General features: G+C 56.7%; 2 protein-coding genes across 6 annotated transcripts in view; both read left to right on the plus strand.

Moving 5' to 3' along the window:
• Positions 1 to 344, plus strand: part of LOC111528761 (store-operated calcium entry regulator STIMATE) — a 67,707-nt gene extending 67,363 nt beyond the window's left edge. For all 5 annotated transcript variants that reach the window (XM_023195532.2, XM_023195533.1, XM_023195536.2 and 2 more), the window contains one exon: positions 37 to 344. In XM_023195532.2, coding sequence (XP_023051300.2) covers positions 37 to 143 — 107 coding nt within the window. In that variant the 3' untranslated portion in view covers positions 144 to 344. The remainder of the gene's footprint in view (positions 1 to 36) is intronic.
• ITIH4 (inter-alpha-trypsin inhibitor heavy chain 4) overlaps positions 273 to 18,658 on the plus strand; it is a 20,527-nt gene continuing 2,141 nt past the window's right edge. The window contains exons 1-22 of the mRNA XM_023195531.2: positions 273 to 359; positions 2,684 to 2,801; positions 4,019 to 4,179; positions 6,135 to 6,239; positions 6,379 to 6,541; positions 6,681 to 6,791; positions 7,325 to 7,453; positions 8,393 to 8,509; positions 8,783 to 8,951; positions 9,033 to 9,158; positions 9,343 to 9,524; positions 9,604 to 9,789; positions 12,226 to 12,365; positions 12,571 to 12,725; positions 13,037 to 13,063; positions 13,364 to 13,414; positions 13,547 to 13,600; positions 13,837 to 13,962; positions 14,832 to 14,894; positions 15,077 to 15,103; positions 15,192 to 15,308; positions 16,286 to 16,460. Coding sequence (XP_023051299.2) covers positions 2,712 to 2,801; positions 4,019 to 4,179; positions 6,135 to 6,239; positions 6,379 to 6,541; positions 6,681 to 6,791; positions 7,325 to 7,453; positions 8,393 to 8,509; positions 8,783 to 8,951; positions 9,033 to 9,158; positions 9,343 to 9,524; positions 9,604 to 9,789; positions 12,226 to 12,365; positions 12,571 to 12,725; positions 13,037 to 13,063; positions 13,364 to 13,414; positions 13,547 to 13,600; positions 13,837 to 13,962; positions 14,832 to 14,894; positions 15,077 to 15,103; positions 15,192 to 15,308; positions 16,286 to 16,460 — 2,474 coding nt within the window. The 5' untranslated portion in view covers positions 273 to 359; positions 2,684 to 2,711. The remainder of the gene's footprint in view (positions 360 to 2,683; positions 2,802 to 4,018; positions 4,180 to 6,134; positions 6,240 to 6,378; positions 6,542 to 6,680; positions 6,792 to 7,324; positions 7,454 to 8,392; positions 8,510 to 8,782; positions 8,952 to 9,032; positions 9,159 to 9,342; positions 9,525 to 9,603; positions 9,790 to 12,225; positions 12,366 to 12,570; positions 12,726 to 13,036; positions 13,064 to 13,363; positions 13,415 to 13,546; positions 13,601 to 13,836; positions 13,963 to 14,831; positions 14,895 to 15,076; positions 15,104 to 15,191; positions 15,309 to 16,285; positions 16,461 to 18,658) is intronic.

Raw genomic sequence — 18,658 nt, forward strand, 5'->3', positions numbered from 1 at the left:
AGCCAGGCTGGCCCCTGACTTTGCCTCCTCCCACAGAGCAAGCTGGCTCGGCCGCCCCCTCGGTGTTCAGCCGCACCCGCACAGGCACCGAGACTGTCTTTGAGAAGCCCAAAGCCGGACCCGCCAAGAGTGTCTTCGGCTGAGAAGTGCGCACCACTCCCCTTGCTGCCCGAATGCTCAGAAACGGGAGCCTTTCCCAGGAACTCGTTTTTATGCCAGAACACTTCCTCGCCCCTGCTGTCTCTGGGGCTGCCACCCTCCCCCACGGTCCTGGCCCTTCAACCAAGGGCTCCGCACCAACACCTTGGAAGCACCAATAAAGAAGATGCCCGTGTGGCCCCGGCGGTCGGAAGGTGTTGGTGGGTCCCTGGCTTTGGCCACTATTGAGGGAGGACAGGGTGGGAACATGGAACATGTCCATTTGGGAGGATCCCAGGGGAGAGCACAGGTGCTATTATGGCCACTGCCACATGCTGCCTTGGACATGGAGACCCAGTGCTGACCTGTGACTTCAGACTCTTCTGAGCCTCAGTGTCCCCTTTTATACCACAGGGGAGTTGAGCTGGAGCCTATTCCATAAAGCAGGCCATGATGACACTGCTCAGAGTGAAGTGGGTGGGGTCTCAGAGACCACCTCTCCCCCTGCCCTCCACAGAAGCTGCTGAGAAGCCTCTGAGGACCCGCAGGCTCTGCAGCACCTAGGGACCTCAAAACCCCTCTCCCTGCACGTTTGTTCACACTGCCTCCTTGCCACCTTTTGTCCCCTCCAAGACAAAGCCAGATTGAGATTCGTCTCTGGCAGTCAGTGTCCTGAGCTACTGTCGCTTCCAAACAGCGGGGATAAGCCTCCCACAGTCTGCTCCAACCAGGCTGCCTGGGGCATAGGAACACCAGATTCTCAGCCTGCATGACCCTTCCCTCTGCAGTCCTCTGTCCCCTGTGTGCCTGGAACTGCCAGGTTCAGAAGACCCATAGAGGCCTGTCCTGTTTTGATGGCAAGACTATGGCCATGGACAGGCTGACAGTGGCTGCTTTCGGAGCTGGACTGGCAGAGTCTGGGCTTGTGGTGCCTGGCTCAGGGCTGACGCCTGCTAGGAATGCCCTTCTGCCCCAGGAGGTTCTGGCTGCCCAGAACCTTTCCCACAGTCCCGGCCAGCATGGCCTCCTAATATAGCCCTGGGTCTGGGCTGGGCCCGTGCTCTGTGCCCCAAGGGAGCAGACCTGCTGTGAGGAAGGGCCTGGTCCTACTTGCTGGACCCCATGGGGAGACTCTTCCCCCAGACACTGAAAGGAGTGTGTTCCCCTGTGTAATCCCAATCATATCCAGAGCCAAAAAGGTGAGCAGTGGAGACGTGCGCAGAGACGAGGCTTCTGGCCAGTCATGCTAAGGAAGGGGAGCGTCGTCTTTGCAGCTGTAGAAATAGCTCCAGTCTATGGCACCCTCGCCCCAGGCCTGCCAGTACCTCTCATGGAGACAGGAGTGGTAGAGAAAACCCTCCCCAGCCTCTGGAAGTCACTGGCTGCCCCAAGACCCCCCATAGGTCCCCAAGGCAGGTGGCCCCCCTCAGAGCTGGTGCCACAGAGCCATCCTTCCCCGATCCAGGACTTGGCACCTGGCCACATTTTTATGACTCATCTTTACCCATGTGTGGACACAGATTCAGGAGCTGGCTTCTGCAGAGCCATGAGGGAACGCCAACCCCAGCGGCACCCGGAGAGCATAATATGTTCTCACTCAATCCCACTTTACAAGGAGCAGAGTGCTTCAACTTTAGTAAGGCTGGGACCCACCTCAGGCCCTTGGGCAGCACTCCCCTGAGTCTGGGCTGCAGCAGCATCACACCGCTCACGATAATGGCATTCTGTCCTCTCTCAACCGGCAATTCCTGGGCTCCCCCCGCTCCACCGGACGCCACCCCAGTCACCCCTCGGAGCTGCTGGCACTGTCAGCTCTGTTTTCTGCTCTCCCGTCAATAAACTCCCCATGTGGAGACCTCCGTGCCGCAGGATGTGGCAGCTTTATGACTCAGTTGTATTGCCTAATGGCCATTCTTGTTTTGGGAGCCTTGCTGGGGTTGAACCTAAAGCCCTGGCTAGATTAATGGCACCCAAACAGCAGCCTGGGACCTCCGGAGAGAGAAGGAGGCGCCCCGTGCCAGCACCTCTCACCAGAAATACAGCGTATCTGTCCTGACTCTAGATCTTGCCCCACACAGACACCTCCCAGCGTCACTCCATGCCTTTGGGCCCTCCCATCAGCCAGTCACACTTACCTGGTGGCCAAGCCCCCTTCCTCTGCGAAGCCACTAGGGTAGCCCTGTAGCCCTAGTCTTCCCCACCATCCCCGTTTCTCCCCAGGCTGGACTTAACGGAGAGCAGACTGACATCTTCACTGTCAGTTCCCTCCCAGCCCTGTGGAGCTTGGTGGAATGCCTGGTGTGAAGGGTCCTGGTGAAGGTTTCGCACCTTTCAGAAGGGGCACCTACCCCCACTCCAACCTGAGCATACCTTTCTTTAGTATACATTCCTGCCCCCAGCCAAGGTCCACGGGACATTCGTCATTTGCTTATCTGAGGCCACTGTGGTTTTTGGCTTGTAGATGCCAATTTCCCAGAACCTGCCCCCATGTGGGTGGGGCAGCAAACAAGTTACTAATCCATTCCCCACTTGCTCTCAAGTTCAGAAGCCTCCTGGCAGACACTGGAGCCACGATGAAGCCCCCAGGGCCTGTCCGTACCTGCAGCAGAGTTCTGGTCCTGCTTTCACTGCTGGCCATCCACCAGACCACCACCGCCCAAAAGGTAGCCAGTGTCCATGGGTGTGGCGTGAGCTGGGGGATGAGCGAACGCCTGGGAAGTAGGGAAGAGCCTCCGCATGTGCGAGTGTGTCCAGCGCGAGTGCGTGTGCATCAGTGTGTGTGCCAAAAAATGGTGCAGACCTCCCGCCAGGCACTACCCCAAGGGCCTTACTGGTATTCTCCCACCTAATAGAGGGGATGATCCAATCATTTCCATTTTGCAAATGAGGAAATACAGTTTTATGAGCCTGGTTCTACCGCTTTCTAGTAAGTGACCTCAGGGGAGTGATTTATTCTGTCTATGTCTCAGTTTCCTCATCTGTAAAACAGGGTAATACTAGAACCTATTCAGAGAGTAGTGGTTGTGAAAACCAAACCCGTTGTATCTATGAAGTGCTTAGGACAGTGCCTGTCGCAGAGCAAATACCCAAGCGCGTAAACAAGCCACTTGGCACCTCTGTGCCAAACTGCATTCAGGTAGCCGCATGCAGCCGAGCAGAGCTGGTGCGCGTGAGCGTGTCACACACAAGCAGGTAAGAGGTGCCCATGTGCCCCTCCTCGGGGGACACAGGCCTCAAGGCAAATGGCACATGCTAGGGAGTGCCCTGCAGAAGAGGCGGTGAGTTGGGGAGGGTCCACTGCAGAGCAGAGAGGAAGATTCCCAACTCTTAGAGACCAGACTCTAGTCTACCGCCGAATTCTCCCAGCTCCCAGGGCTTCCTGGTAGGAGACTGATGGGAGCTTTCCTGTTGCCACAGAGGCCAAAGTCTCCAGAAATCAAAGGACCTGGTCACTGCCCTTTTTCTGGGCAAAGCTAAGCCAGCGTGCAAAGCTCCCTGACCCCACCAGGGCTCTCACCCCTGCCAAAGGCTGAGTGTGTGATGCCCCTCCCAGACACTGGCCCCGGCTTCACCAGCTCCACTCCCTGCATGCTTGTTCTTCTCCAAGGGGTGCTCTGGGCCCCCATAGATCAAGAAGGACGCGACCCCTGCCCTGTGGTGCCATAGGGTGGGGAATGAAGCACACAGCTACCTCTTACCTGAGACAAATGTTCACATAGGAGATGCCTCACTGGGTTCAGCCTGAGGCCTGGTCAGTGGCTTAGTCAGACTGGGGGCCAGGGTTTGGTCTGGAGCCAGAGTCAGGGCCGACTCTTGAAGAGTGTCACCCTGAGCTGAGGTGGCATTGAAACCCTGCAACTCCCCTTCTTTGCTGGTCCAGAATGGTATCGACATCTACAGCCTCACCGTGGACTCCAGGGTCTCATCCCGATTTGCCCACACGGTCGTCACCAGCCGAGTGGTCAATAGGGCCAGTACTGTGCAGGAGGCCACCTTCCAGATGGAGCTGCCCAAGAAAGCCTTCATCACCAACTTCTCCATGTAGGTGTCTGCCCACCTTCCTCCCCTCTCCACACCCCACAGTGCTATGACTCCATCTGCTCTGTGCCAGCAAACCCTCTTCTTGAAGTGAGGCATGCCAGGGTGTACATCTTCAGGAGTACACCCTGCACCTGGGGGGCACACAGGGAACAGGGACTCGCCAAGGGACTTATTCTCAAAGATACCCCCGTCCTTCCCTCCATCCGGCCATTCATCATCCCTAAGTGTTGTCCAGGTGGCAGGCAGAGAACCACAGCACCTTTGTGGCTTTGCCTTTGAGGAGCACAGACTTGAGGCCTCCTGAGGCCAAACCAGGCAAGAGGGAGTCACCAAGATGCACATTCCAGCTCAAAGTACAGAAAACCTCCTAGATCCTTGGCTTCCCCACAGTGGAGAGTGGCTTGAGGAGGATTCTCCTCGTTATGCCCCAAGCTGGGATCCTGCAGAGGACACTTTTGCTCAGGCTGCATGAGAGACGCCTGAGGTTTCTCTGAACTCTGAGCCAGTGGTGGTCCTTACTTTGTCCTCTGCCACCCTCGCCTACCCTTCCCAACTCAGTTTTGTAATGTTTACTAAATGCAGCAGGACGCTGTCTGTCCCTTGCTGCCAGGAAAAGCTGTGATTTAGGACAAGAGTAAGGCTTTTCCCAGGAACAGAGAGGGCGATGGTGGGGCAGAGAGGGAGTGTCTCTCATGCAGGGTCCACACTGGGGCCTCTGGAAAACTGCAGTGGGGGCTGGTCTCCTCCCTCAGGCCCCACGCATCCCTCACGCCACAGCAGCCCCTACTTTTCCTAACCCAGAGCCCGGGCCTATGCTGCCCAGCTTGCAGTGCAAGCCCTGTGGGCTGTGTCAGCCTTCGACATGGATGCCAGGGTCAGCAGTTGCCAGGTCCAGGCCCGTTGCATCTGCTGAGAGCCCAGGACTGTCACTTGCATTCTCTGGACCCCGATCCTGTTGCTGCATGAGTTAGGGGAGCAGAGAGCAGGTTCCCTGCTCCCTGACCTGGCCAGGAGCCGCAGCCGGGCATCTGGAGAGATCAAGCACTGCCTACCCAGGAGGAGAAGCGCCGCTGCCCACTCACCAGCCCCATCTGGGGCTGGAGTTAAATTATAACCAGGAAGATCAGGCAGGAGGGACGCATAGTCCTGACATCCTGGCTGCTCCCCCTCCTGCCCGCCGCCACACACTCCCACACTCCCATACCACCCACAGATGGAGCAGGTGAAGTTGACCAGTCACATCCCTCCTTACCCCACAAGGAGGCTCTGGGGAAGTCATTTTCCTCCCTGAGAAACGTCCTGGGCCATTCTTTCTCAGCCCCCAAAGGATGGCTGCTAGGAGTGTGTCCACACACTCAGGAGTCCCGTCCACCAGTTGTCCAAAACCTCCTTCCAGATATGCCAGCCTACCTGCAGGGTGCCTGCCTCTTATGGGAGGGAAGGGGGAGACTGCTGTAGGCGGAAGGGCTCAGACCCTCCAGCCCTGCATCTCCTTCCTCCTCAGTCCTGGCCCCACATGGCTGCATGCAGGGCTGGGAACAAGTGTGACTCAGAGAGCTCTTGCTGGTGATGAGCTGGTTCCCCTGGAATGGTCCGTGAAGTGGAAGGGGCAGGTGGGAATGTGGGCCAGTTGGGCCAGACTGGACAGGTGGAGAGAAGGCAGGACTTAGCCTGGCCCTGCCCCTCTGCAGCCTCCCCTTCGTCCCTTCTATAAAATGAATGTTTACTGTTACCGTACACACCTCTGGGAGCTAGAGGCCTGGCGCACTTTGCAGAGTGCCCCGTGCAGAGTCTTGTATGCAGTAGATGCATAATAAATGGCCCTGGGCTCAGGCAAAGATGGGAGTCACTGTGTCAAGAGGCACACCAAGTCCAGAAAGGCTCTCTGGAGGAGGCAGGAGTGGAATGGGACCCTCGCACCAGGCTCTCAACAACTCCCACCCTTCTGCCCCCAGGATCATCGATGGCATGACCTACCCAGGGATCATCAAGGAGAAGGCCGAAGCCCAGGCGCAGTACAGCGCAGCAGCGGCCAAGGGAAAGAGTGCTGGACTCGTCAAGTGAGCTGGCAGGGGGCAGCTTCAGCGGAGAGGGTCTAAACATAGGCCACCCTGCCTTTGGCCCTTAACCCTGCCCCCACCTCCACCAGCCTTACCCCACCTGTCCTGGAGGGGCAGGCCTGATGCCCTTCTCCCCCAGGGCCACCGGGAGAAACATGGAGCAGTTCCAGGTGTCTGTCAGTGTGGCTCCCAATGCCAAGATCACCTTTGAGCTGGTCTATGAGGAACTGCTCAAGCGGTGTCTGGGGGTGTATGAGCTGCTGCTGAAAGTACGGCCCCAGCAGCTGGTCAAGCATCTGCAGGTACCTGCTGCTGCCTCTTCCGGGGATGCCTCCTGCATGACCCTTGCCCTGCTGAGGACGGCCCCTCTTTGCCCCTGGGCCCCGTGTGAGCCCCAACCCAGGCTCCTGGCTGACCCAGGGACCCACCTCTTGCCTCCAGATGGACATTCATATCTTCGAGCCCCAGGGCATCAGCTTCCTGGAGACAGAGAGCACCTTCATGACCAACCAGCTGGTAGACGCCCTCACCACCTCGCAGAATAAGACCAAGGTGGGTCTGTTGTGGTCAGCAGGCAAGGGTACCAAGGAACCTGCCTTCAGGCCAGCCCTATAAGCCTGGATTTCCAGAGAGCTGGATGGGCTCTCCGTCCAGTGAGGTGTGAGCTGGAGAGGCTCTTGAGATCTCTGCGTCCTTGCTGTCATTTGGCAGATGGGAAGGGCAAAGCCTAGAGAAGGACTGTGGTGTCCTCGTATGAGCCCTGAGATCTGTCTGGGAAGGGGTTGGAGAACAGACTGATGTGAGGGTCCTGGGGCCAAGTGGAGAGGAGGAGATGGTTGGACCGCACACATCCTGGAACAGCCTCTGCTTGCACAACTCCAGGAACAGGGCGCTCATCACACCATCACACCCCTCCCGTATGTGAAAGTGGCCTATCAATAACTCAGCCTGAAAGGAGGTGCCCTGGAATACGGACCCAAGGCTACATCCTGGAATTCTCATTTCCCAGTATATGGACTGGGTAGAGGGTGTTGTTGGCCTGGCTTTGCTGTTCCTCCCAACTTCAGCCCAGATTATTCCTCCAGGCTCACATCCAGTTCAAGCCAACGCTCTCCCAGCAGCAAAAGTCCCCAGAGCAGCAAGAAACAGTCCTGGACGGCCACCTCATCATCCGCTATGATGTGGACCGGGCCGTCTCCGGGGGCACCATTCAGGTGGGTGGACTCCAGGCAAGAGCAGAGCAGCCTGGAGGTCTGTCCACCCGCAAGGGCCTGAGCTTGGGTGTTTTAGAAGAGGAAAAGAACCACCCTTACTTAGCAGTGTACACCAGGGACCGGCACAGACAGAAAACACGTGATTTAGTTGTGTTGTCCCTGAAACTATTCCCTTTCCCAGGCAGAAAAGGTTTGTCTCTGAGAAGATCTGCCCTGTGGGGTTTCCCTCTTTGCCTCTGCTGCTGGGGGGCTCACAACTCAGTTTTACGCACATTTGCAGTAGTTTCTTTCACACTCGTTTCTGGCATTATTATTGTTGTTGTATTTTGGTGCGATCATGGCTCACTGCACCTTCAAGCTTCCAGGTTCAAAAGATCCTCCTGCCTCAGCCTCCCTAGTAGCTGGGACTACAGGCATGCAACACCATACCTGGCTAATTTTTTTTTTTTTTTTTTTTTTTTTTTCCCGGTAGAGACAAGGTTGCCCAGGCTGGTGTTGAATTCCTGGGCTCAAGTGATCCTCCCACCTAAGCCTCCCAAAGTGCTGGAATTACAGGCGTGATTCATCACGCCCAGCCATTTCTGCCATTGTTATTATACTTCCCTTTTACTCCATGGTTTTGAAGTCCTCCCTCTTTTGATGGTTGTCAGGTTTATGATGTCTGAACTTTTTAGTATAAGCCATCTGAAATACTAAAACAAACAGAAGGAAAAGTTGCAGGGAGAGTTCTAGTGGGCTATGCATGAGCAGGGAAGGCTTCTGCAAGAAAGGGGCTGGTCTGGGCCCTGAAGAGGGCAAGGTTTTGGGGAGGTTAGCAGTGGGATGGAAATGGGATTGGAACAGAGCACAGAAACCCAAGAATTTGGGGTAAGGGGGCTGAATGGGGATAGGGCACGATCATAGCTCTGATGGCCTGGGTGGGTCTTACTCTGGTCACAGATCGAGAATGGCTACTTTGTACACTACTTTGCCCCCGAGGGCCTAACCACAATGCCCAAGAATGTGGTCTTTGTCATTGACAAGAGCGGCTCCATGAGTGGCAGGAAAATCCAACAGGTAGGTCCTATGGCCCAGGACAGGGCCCTGAGAACTCCCAGGCCCTTCATGCTGTCAGCTGTGGTCCGACAGGCAGACCCCCTTCCTTCACCTTTTGGCGCCGTGGGGCAGGTGGCTCTCAGGAGCCAAGGTTGGCCAGAGCCTCGAGCAGCCCCTGTTCCTAGAGCCGATACCATGACCTCACGCCTGAGACAGGAGTCCAAGGATGCCAGCCCAAGGGCACACGAGCCCTCAGGGAGCCCTTCTGAAGCAGTATTTCCTCTCCCTGACCAGACCCGGGAAGCCCTAATCAAGATCCTGGATGACCTCAGCCCCAGAGACCAGTTCAACCTCATCGTCTTCAGTACAGAAGCAACTCAGTGGAGGCCATCACTGGTGCCAGCCTCAGCCGAGAACGTGAACAAGGCCAGGAGCTTCGCTGCCGGCATCCAGGCCCTGGGAGGTAAGTTCTTCTGTGGCCCTGCAGGGTGGGGGCTTCCAGGGCTCCTGGCTGGGGGCCACCTTGAGAGTGCGTGCTCCTCAGGGACCAACATCAATGATGCGATGCTGATGGCTGTGCAGTTGCTGGACAGCAGCAACCAGGAGGAGCGGCTGCCCGACGGGAGCGTCTCGCTCATCATCCTGCTCACCGATGGCGACCCCACCGTGGGTGAGGGCCCTGCCCGCGACTCCAGGACACGCTGCATGGGGAGGCGGCTGGGGCTGCACCTGGGCTTGCTGTGGGACCTGGGCAGGGAGAGGGAGTTACTGAGGCCCCTCGGCTCTGAGGTTCCAGAACTATTCATCAAGCAAATCACTGTTTTCTCACCCTCATCCCAAACCCCTGGGTCCAGGGGAGACTAACCCCAGGAGCATCCAGAAAAACGTGCGGGAAGCTGTAAGTGGCCGGTACAGCCTCTTCTGCTTGGGCTTCGGCTTCGACGTCAGCTATGCCTTCCTAGAGAAGCTGGCACTGGACAACGGTGGCCTGGCCCGGCGCATCCATGAGGACTCGGACTCTGCCCTGCAGCTCCAGGTGCCAGCATGCCCCAGGTGGGCTGCACAGAGAAGTGGGCAGACCCAGCCTGGCCTTTATGACACCCCCAACTCTGCAGGACTTCTACCAGGAAGTGGCCAACCCACTGCTGACAGCAGTGACCTTCGAGTACCCAAGCAATGCCGTGGAGGAGATCACTCAGAACAACTTCCGGCTCCTCTTCAAGGGCTCAGAGATGGTGGTGGCTGGGAAGCTCCAGGACCAGGGGCCTGACGTGCTCACAGCCACAGTCAGTGGGAAGCTGGTGAGTGTGGCCAAAGCCACCCTGGAGGGGAAGGGCAGCCTCCACCTCTGCATCCGGAGGGGCTGGGCTCCAATCCCAGACCTGCCCCGCTCCAGCTTTCCCCTCTGCTGCCTGTGGATGACACAGGGGCATGGCAAGGATTCAATGAGAAAATGGAGTGATTCTCATGAGACCACCTGTGCTGTGCCCAGCACACACAGGCCCTCGGCAACTGGTGTGTGCACCTGTGAGCGCAGGTGAGGGCAGGGATTCCTCCCTAGTTGTCATCCCCTCCTGTCCTGGTACCAGCCCTCTCAGGTTGCAGTTGGACAGGGGAGGGCTGCTCCTATTTCACAGATGAGCAGACTGAGCTCCAGGCAGGGCAGACAGCTTGCCCTGGGCCCCACTGCAACCGGGCCAAGAGCCCAGCTTGCTACGTGGCACCCTGTCCTTGCCCAGCCTTCCCTGCCTCCTTCCAGGGACCCCCTGTCATTCCACAAAGAGAAACTGAGCACCAGCCCTGGGGTGCAGCGGTGAGTGAGGTGGACCCCTCCGTGCCCTCATGGGAGAGACAGCCCAAGGACATATCATCACACAAACGAGCTACAGGCTGGGATCTAACCCCAGACTCAGGGGAGCAGCAGTAGGAGCCCCAGCCTGGCCTGGGGATCAGGGAGGGTTTCCTGGAGGAGGCCCAGCAGAGACTAAGGGATAAGTAGGAGGTGGGAAGAGTCCAGATGGGGCAGTGGAGGAATATGTGAGGCCCCTGTGGCATGAGGGCAGTGTGTGTGAAGAGAATAGCAGTGGGCGTTGGGGGCCCATGGCCTTGTCTCAGGACAAGTCCCCAAGTGTCATGACTGTTGGTACAAGCTGTGTGGCCACCCTGCCTGGCTTCAAACCCAGCTCTGCCACCTCCCAGATGGGAGACATGGAGAAGTCACTTAATCTCCATGTACCGCAGTTTCCTCCTATGTAAACATGGGAATAAGTCACTGCCCCCCTCATAAAGTCACTGTGATTGACGTCCAGGGTAAGCACGCCATACATGTCCGCAGCTGATTTAGATTGGAGGCCGTGGATTCCACAGTGCAGAACCCAAGGTGATTCAGGGAGTTCACAGACAGACATGGCTTTGTTTTAGTAGTTATTTACTTATTTTAATGTGTATTCTGAAAAATATGACCTGAACCTCAGACCTAAGTTTTCTTTTTTTTCTTTCTTTCTTTTTTTTTTTTTTTTTTTTGAGACAGAGTCTCGCTCTGTCATCCAGGCTGGAGTGCAGTGGTGCGATCTCCGCTCACTGCAAGCTCCACCTCCCAGGTTCAAGCCACTCTTCTGCCTCAGCCTCCCGAGTAGCTGGGACTACAGGCGCCCACGACCGCGCCCGGCTAACTTTTTGTATTTTTAGTAGGGACGGGGGCTTCACCATGTTAGCCAGGATGGTCTTGATCTCCTGACCTTGTGATCCGCCCACCTTGGCCTCCCAGAGTGCTGGGATTACAGGCGTGAGCCACTGCGCCCGGCCCAGATCCAAGATTTTATGGGTGTAAAGCCAAGTAAAACTTGTTAACCTACTTAAAGTTCATTTAAGGAAAAATATCAATTAAGTAGCTGTATGTGTGGATGGGGCAAAATCCATGCAGGTAGCCTGTGTGTGCCGAAGCTGTGGAAAGCCAGCCAGGGTGAGAGACAGGCTGTTCCAGTGGGAGTAGAGGCAGAGATCTGATCCACATTGTGAAACGGTCTCTTGGCCACTCGGGGAGCTCTGGTGGGAGAGGCCTGGGATTCCTCTGCCTTAGGAGCCCATTTCCCAGGCAGCAAGCTGGGTGAGTCTGAGACCACAGGCCCCTCCCTGAGAGAGAGGGAGCGGGTTCACACAGAGCTTGGGTGCACGCTTCCCTGTCAGGGTCCCACAGTGGCCAGCCGCAGAGGGGCCTGCTTCCACAGGGACAGCCGTTGGGGTGGATGGAGCCCCAGACCCGGAGCCACGACATCTGCCTTCTGTTCTCAACTCTGCCTCTGAGCCCCGGGAAGGTCCTTCCCTCCCTGTCCCTTTCCCCCACCTTTAGGGTCAGGGCAGGCTGTAGCTAGGAACCCTTCCTGCTCCACACTTCACTTGCAAATCCTTCCCGCTGCTGTTTCTACACTGGCCTGAGGTTCCCATCCCTTTCTTCCAGAGGTTTGGCTGATCTGAGTCCTGGCGCCATGCCTGCCTTGTTGCACCTGGGCTACTTTGTTACCTTTTATCTTCACCTCCATCTCATCCCTGTATGCTCTGTGACTGAGCCCCTTACACCCCTAAGCCCCCTCCTTACCCCCACTCAAAGGAAATGCAGTCCCCACAGTCAGTGTGTGGGACCTGCCCCAGCTCCAATCATGGAAGAGCTCGGAAGTGCCAGGCCAGATGCAGATGTCCGGCCCTCACTGTTCCTGCCCTGGCTGGGCCCCTCTTTCCAGCCTACGCAGGACATCACTTTTCAAACCGAGTCCAGCGTGGCACAGCAGGAGGCGGAGTTCCAGAGCCCCAAGTATATCTTCCACAACTTCATGGAGAGGCTCTGGGCATACCTGACTATCCAGCAGCTGCTGGAGCAAACGTGAGCGCATCAGCACCTCCCTAAGCCTGTCGGTAGGGGGCAGGCACCGGTGGCACGGGACAGCACCTAAGCGTGGAGAGAGGGGGGGCTTGGTATCATGTCCAAGCTCCAGATGCTCCCAGAGGGACCTCCCTAGAAGGGGCTGGATGGAAAATCTGTTTCCGAATTCAGGGACCTCCTGAGCTCTGATGTCCTTCACCTACAGTGTCTCCGCATCTGACGCTGATCAGCAGGCCCTCCGGACCCGAGCGCTGAATTTATCACTTGCCTACAGCTTTGTCACGCCTCTCACATCTATGGTAGTCACCAAACCCGAAGACCAGGAGCAGTCTCAAGTTGCTGAGAAGCCCATGGAAGGCGGTGGGTGTGGGGTTGAGATCTCAGCCTCCCAGGTAGCAGAGTTTGGACCCAGCATTCTCCCAACTCTTCCCTACATCCTGACCAAGACCCCAACCGTGTCCCCAACAGACTCCCCCTGGGAGATTCAGCCTATTCACTGATGAGGAAAGTGAAGCCGGGTCTCCTATCTCCCCAAATTCATTGCACCTACGATATAGTCCAGGATTGGGTAGCAAGATAAAACACAAGCGCTTCGAATTGATGAAAACCACCCTGACAGTGTCTGTCTGTGTCTCTGTCTGTCTGTCTGTCTCTCTCTCTGTTTCATCCAGAAAGTAGAAACAGGAATGTCCACTCAGGTAAGCAGCGAACATCCTCAAAGGCTGTGCTGGGTGGTGGTCTGCTAACACAGGGTCCAGGGCACCAGCCCTGTGAGGTTGCTGGCCAGGGCCCAGGTCTGCCCAGGCCTCTGCAGCCCAGCCCTGCTGCCAGGAGGCAGCATAGTCTGACCCAGCACGCTGGTGCATTTAGTCACCTGTGCATTCAAATATTGGCTGCTCCTCAGGCCCTGTCCCCAGCACTAGGAATACAGTCCCCATCCAAGTGGGGCCACAGGAAGGTGGGTGCAAGATGCAAACCCAGGTCCCACTGATTTCCAGGTTCCACTTTCACCAGATATTATCTCCAGGGAGCAAAAATGCCAAAACCAGGTGAAAAAGTAGGAGGTTGGGGGAGGGGAGATTGACAGACTGGGCTCGGTCCTGGCTATGGAGGGGAGTGCCTTGCCCAGCTCCTCTGGCTGGTGACAGCCCTCGGGCCTCAGTTCAGTTGTATCTGATTAGGACTTGACCACACAGAGGCTTCCTTTTCTCCAAGAAGAGGATTGAGTAGACAAGGTAGTTTGAGGGTTTCTGCCACATCCCCGGGGGGGCGGAGTTCGAGGGGGGTGCATTATTGTTCCAGCATTGATTATCTCCCAGCTGTGGGGGGAGAGGCTCCCTGAGTTGGCCGGGTGTGGGGAGAGGGGACGTAGTTGCCCTCTCTGCACCCACTCGTGGGTGGATCTCAAGCCCTGGCTGTGAGGACCCACACCCCACCTGAGAGAAGACTGCATCTGTCAACTTCTCCAAAGCTGGAGCTGCTGGCTCCCTGTGGAATTTCGGACCCGGGGTTCTCAGCCCGGTGCAATATGGACGCCCAGGACCTGCTGTTTCTCCTGACCGTGCTGCTCTCCGCCCCTTCCGCCGTCTGGCCATCTGTAAGCTGCCTTCCGGTCCTGTGAGAGCCTCAGTTTCCTCATGGTGGTCCTTCAGCCTGCCCCACAGAGGGGGGTGGGGTAAAGCACGCACCACAGGCCAGGCCAGGGATGGCTGATGAGAGCACGATGTGAAGTAATTGTGGGTCAGTTCAACCTGGGATCATTTACTGGGGCCGGGGTGGGAGTGCATTTCCTAAGGAGGCTGTCCTCACCTTCCCAGCTCTCTGCAGCTGCCCCATGCCCAGTCCTCAGCGTCTCATCTCAGGTGCGAGCTCTCCCAGGTCCTTCAGCTGCCCTGAGGTTGTCAGACCACAGGCTGTGACGGAGCAGCCTCTCCCACACTCCTTGTTCAGAGGGGACCCTAGGCCCTAAGAGGGGCAGAGACTGGCCAAGTGTGCACGTCACAGCGCTCTTTGGAGCAGTTCTTGCCAGTTTCCTCCCTCTGAAGGCCCCTCTCCCCACTACCCCTTGTACGGACATCAGGCCTCCCCTCCCCAAGGCAGGACTTCCCCTGTCCTTTACTTTCACTGAGTAGGATCCACTATGCTCCAGAGGCTGACTCATGAGGAAACCTTCTAGGAAGGGCAGGCTTCCTCCGTTCAGAAAGTCAACAGAGGTCCCTTGAACTGTTTCTGGTCCCCAAATCTGCGCTCGAACGCTGCAGAGCCAGCTGGACCCATCCCTGACAGCACGCCCTTCTGTTTGAAAATCTCCCGTGACAAAGGCCATTCTAGGTGGAGTGTATGTGTGGCAGGATGGGGGGCTGGAGCTTGGTGGCAGCGGTGGCTGCGCCGCTGGTTGCTCGCCTCCTGACGGTCTCCCTGCTCCCTTTCTGTTTCCTGCTGTTCCTGCCCTGACGCCTGCTTCAGCACCACCAGCCACCTCAAATCCTGATCCAGCTGTGTCTCACGTCATGAATACCAAAATCAAAGGTGCCCCCAAGGCCAGAGGCCCTGTCGTAACAGGGAGATCCTGGGAGGGGAGTGACCTGTCACGTGAGCGTCTTGATGTTGAAGTAGAGAGGGAACCCGGCCACACCTAGTCACTACTCCTTCCCTCAACCTCCCACTCCTTAGGAAGGGGCTGCCTAAACCCAGACTTTTTCTTCTTTTAGAAACAACCGTGACAGCCCAAACCCCAGGTAAGTTCCCAGCCCCCTTGGCCCCCTTCCGCATCCTTGCCCCCAGCCTGCCCTTCCTGCTCCAGGAGCCGTGCCCCGGCTGTCCCAGCCCCCATACAGGCTCCCTCCGCCATCCTGCCACTGCCTGGGCAAAGCGTGGAGCGGCTCTGTGTGGACCCCAGACACCACCAGGGGCCAATGAACCTGCTCTCAGACGCTGAGCAAGGTGAGAGGGGCACACCCAGAGAGACCCAGACACCACCGACACACACCCACCACCTGCCCACAGAGACACACACAGTGCGTGCAGGCAGGCCCCTCCCAGATCATAGCATGGTCCTGCCTCCAAGCCCTGGCATGGGCACACACTCACACAGCCACCCCAGGGACCTTCCACTGGGCACCTTGTGTGCAGGTGTGGGTGGCCTAGGCACAGATAAGCATGGCAGCCATGTGGAGGTGAGCCTAGAGGAGGAGCCAGGGTGGGGCAAGGGTCCAGGGAGCTTCCTGGGGTCACATAGGGATGGCAGAGCCCTGGCGGGCGCACACAGACCAGCACGAAGATGTCCCACATGGAGGAGTTAGTGCCTGCAGATACAGAGCCCCAAAACATGAGACCCTAGAAGGTGTGGATGAGAATGGCAGGAAGAGACAGGGGTGCTGGCTGGGCCCCGCCCCTTCATTCCTGAACCAGACTTGGAGACACACTCCACTCAGCGATGCTCACGCCCCCGCCGCCCAGCCCCGCTCAAAGCCAAAGGACATCCATGGCTTTCTCATTCCTCAGATGCATGTGGCCTCCCACTTCCCCACTCAGCCCTGGGAGTGTCTTTCCTGAGGGCAAGGAGCACCGATTCTCCATCTTACCCTTGGCTGCGGCATCTAGCTCAGGGCCAGGCGCTCCGTAGGGCATTCTGAAGGCTTGTTGACTGGAGACAAGTTAATTCTCAAAGGCCTTATCTGAGGGTGGCCATCGCTGAGGATTTAGGGGCCCCTCCAAAGCCATAGACACCAGGGGTGAGTGGAGAGATTGTGCGAGCCAGCCCCCAGTGTGAAGGAGTGCTGAGAAAGGGACGCCCCTCCTGATGAGGGAGGGAGCTGCTGCGGAACTCCAGGGGCTGTGATCAGGGAGGACTCCCTGTGCAGGTCGGTGTCAGCCCTGGCTGGGGCCCAACTTTGACCTCTCTGGTCTGGTCTTCCCAGGGGTTGAGGTGACTGGCCAGTATGAGAGGGAGAAGGCTGGGTTCTCATGGATCGAAGTGACCTTCAAGAACCCTCCGGTCCGGGTTCACGCATCCCCTGAACACGTGGTGGTAACTCGGAACCGAAGAAGCTCTGCATACAAGTGGAAGGAGACGCTGTTCTCAGTGATGCCCGGGTAAGGCCCAGGCTGGAGCCCGGGGCCAGGAGTTGCCCTTTCAGGCTACAGTGGCTGATGATGGTACCAGCAGGTGGCCTGAGGCCATGGACCTGAGAATGGAGCGGCTACACTCACAGAAGGTGCAAAGAGACAAGAGCCCTGCCGTATACCCCTGCAGTTCCAGAGGGCACTGAGGAGTTGTCCTGGGGACCTAACCCAGGTCACTATCCCATGCCGGAGACAGTGTGGTTTGGAGCTAGCTCTGCTGCTAATCCTTTGTGACCCTGGGCAGGCAGCTTAGTCCCTCTGAGCCTCAGTTTCTTCACTAATAACCAGTACTAATCATCCTGGCCCAGAGTCAGAAGGCTGAGGGGAGAACCCAATAAGAGAGTATAGTTGGGAGCACTTTGCCATCAGATGATGCAGTGGCCCCCAGGCACCCCACAGGATGGCACTGTCTACGTAGTGATGTGATACTCTGATGCCGGTAGTGAGAAGCTAGAGAGCACTGTTGACAGCAGGTTACCAGCATTCTCTTTAGCATATCCTTGGAGCTTTGCTAAGGAGACACAAGTCAGTGGCCTCAAATACTGAGTAGCTGGTGAATAATGGAGGCAGAAGGCCACTTCTTCTGGGTGAGGGAGCTCACTGCTTCACAGTGGCCTTCCAGGGACAGTCTTCCAGTTTTGCAGATCACGAGGGGCCTCGGGGAAGGGCTGAGGCCCTGGTCCTCTGTGGGCAGTGGCCTCCGAGCCCCCGGCCTGTGTTATAGCTCACCCTTTTCCAAGTGTGGAGAGCCCTGTCCAGCCCTGCCTCACCCAGCCCTCCTCGGGAACTCCCTTGCATTTGACAGATGAGTGCACACCCAGCTAATCCAAGGGCTCACCCAAAAACCTTCCCAATTTCATAAAAGATCTAGGCCCGGTGTGGTGGCTCACGCCTATAATCCCAGCACTTTGGGAGGCTGAGGTGGGTGGATTGCCTGAGCTCAGGAGTTTGAGACCAGCCTGGGAAACACGGTGAAACCCCATCTCTACTAACATACAAAAAATTAGCCAGGTATGGCAGCATGCACCTGTAATCCTAGCTACTTGGGAGGCCAAGACAGGAGAATCACCTGAACCCGGGAGGCGGAGGTTACAGTGAGCTGAGATCATGCCATTGCACTCCAGCCTAGGCGACAGAGTGAGACTCCATCTCAAAAATAAAAGATCTAAAAGTTGGCCAGGCACGGTGGCTCATGCCACCCAACACAAGTGTAATCCCAACACTCTGTGAGGCCGAGGTGGGTGGATCACTTAAGGCCAGGAGTTTGGGACCAGCCTGGCCAACATAGTGAAACCCCGTCTCTACTAAAAATACAAAAACTAGCCAGGTGTGGTGGTGGGCACCTGTAACCCAGCTACTCAGGAGGCTGAGAATTGCTTGAACCTGGGAGATGGAGGTTGTAGTAAGCTAAGTTAATACCACTGCACTCCAGCCTGGGCGACAGAGTAAGACCCTGTCCCCAAAAGAAAAAAGAAAAAAAAAAAATCTGAAATTCCTTGCTATCTGGTAGATTCACTAAAATCAATAGCATTTTTATGCCTAGAAAATGAAATAGAAGTAAAATCCTATTAATTATGGGGAGAGACAGTCCAAATACTTTCATGAGCTACAGAAGACATAAAGAAGAATAGGTGGCCGGGCGCCGTGGCTCACGCCTGTAATCCCAGCACTTTGGGAGGCTGAGGCAGGAGGATCACAAGGTCAGGAGATTGAGACCAACCTGGCAAACACTGTGAAACCCTGTCTGTACTAAATATACAAAAAAATTAGCTGGGCAGGAGAATGGCATGAACCTGGGGGACAGAACTTACAGTGAGTGGAGATCACTCCACTGTATTCAAGCCTGGGCAACAGAGCGAGACTCCATCTCAAAAAAAAGAAAAAAGAAAAATAGGCCGGGCGCAGTGGCTCATGCCTGTAATCCCAGCACTTTGGGAGGCCGAGGCAGGTGGATCACCTGAGGTCAGGAATTGGAGACCAACTTGGCCAACATGGCGAAACACCGTCTCTACTAAAAATACAAAAATTAGCCGGGTGTGGTGGCGGCGCATGCCTGTAATCCCAGCTACTCAGGAGGCTGAGGCAGGAGAATCGCTTGAACAGGAGAATCGCTTGAACCCAGGAGGTGGAGGTTGCAGTGAGCTGAGATCACGCCACTGCACTCCAGC

This window comes from Piliocolobus tephrosceles, chromosome 2 (genome assembly GCF_002776525.5).
Source record: "Piliocolobus tephrosceles isolate RC106 chromosome 2, ASM277652v3, whole genome shotgun sequence".
In the NCBI taxonomy this organism is placed as follows: Eukaryota; Metazoa; Chordata; class Mammalia; order Primates; family Cercopithecidae; genus Piliocolobus; species Piliocolobus tephrosceles.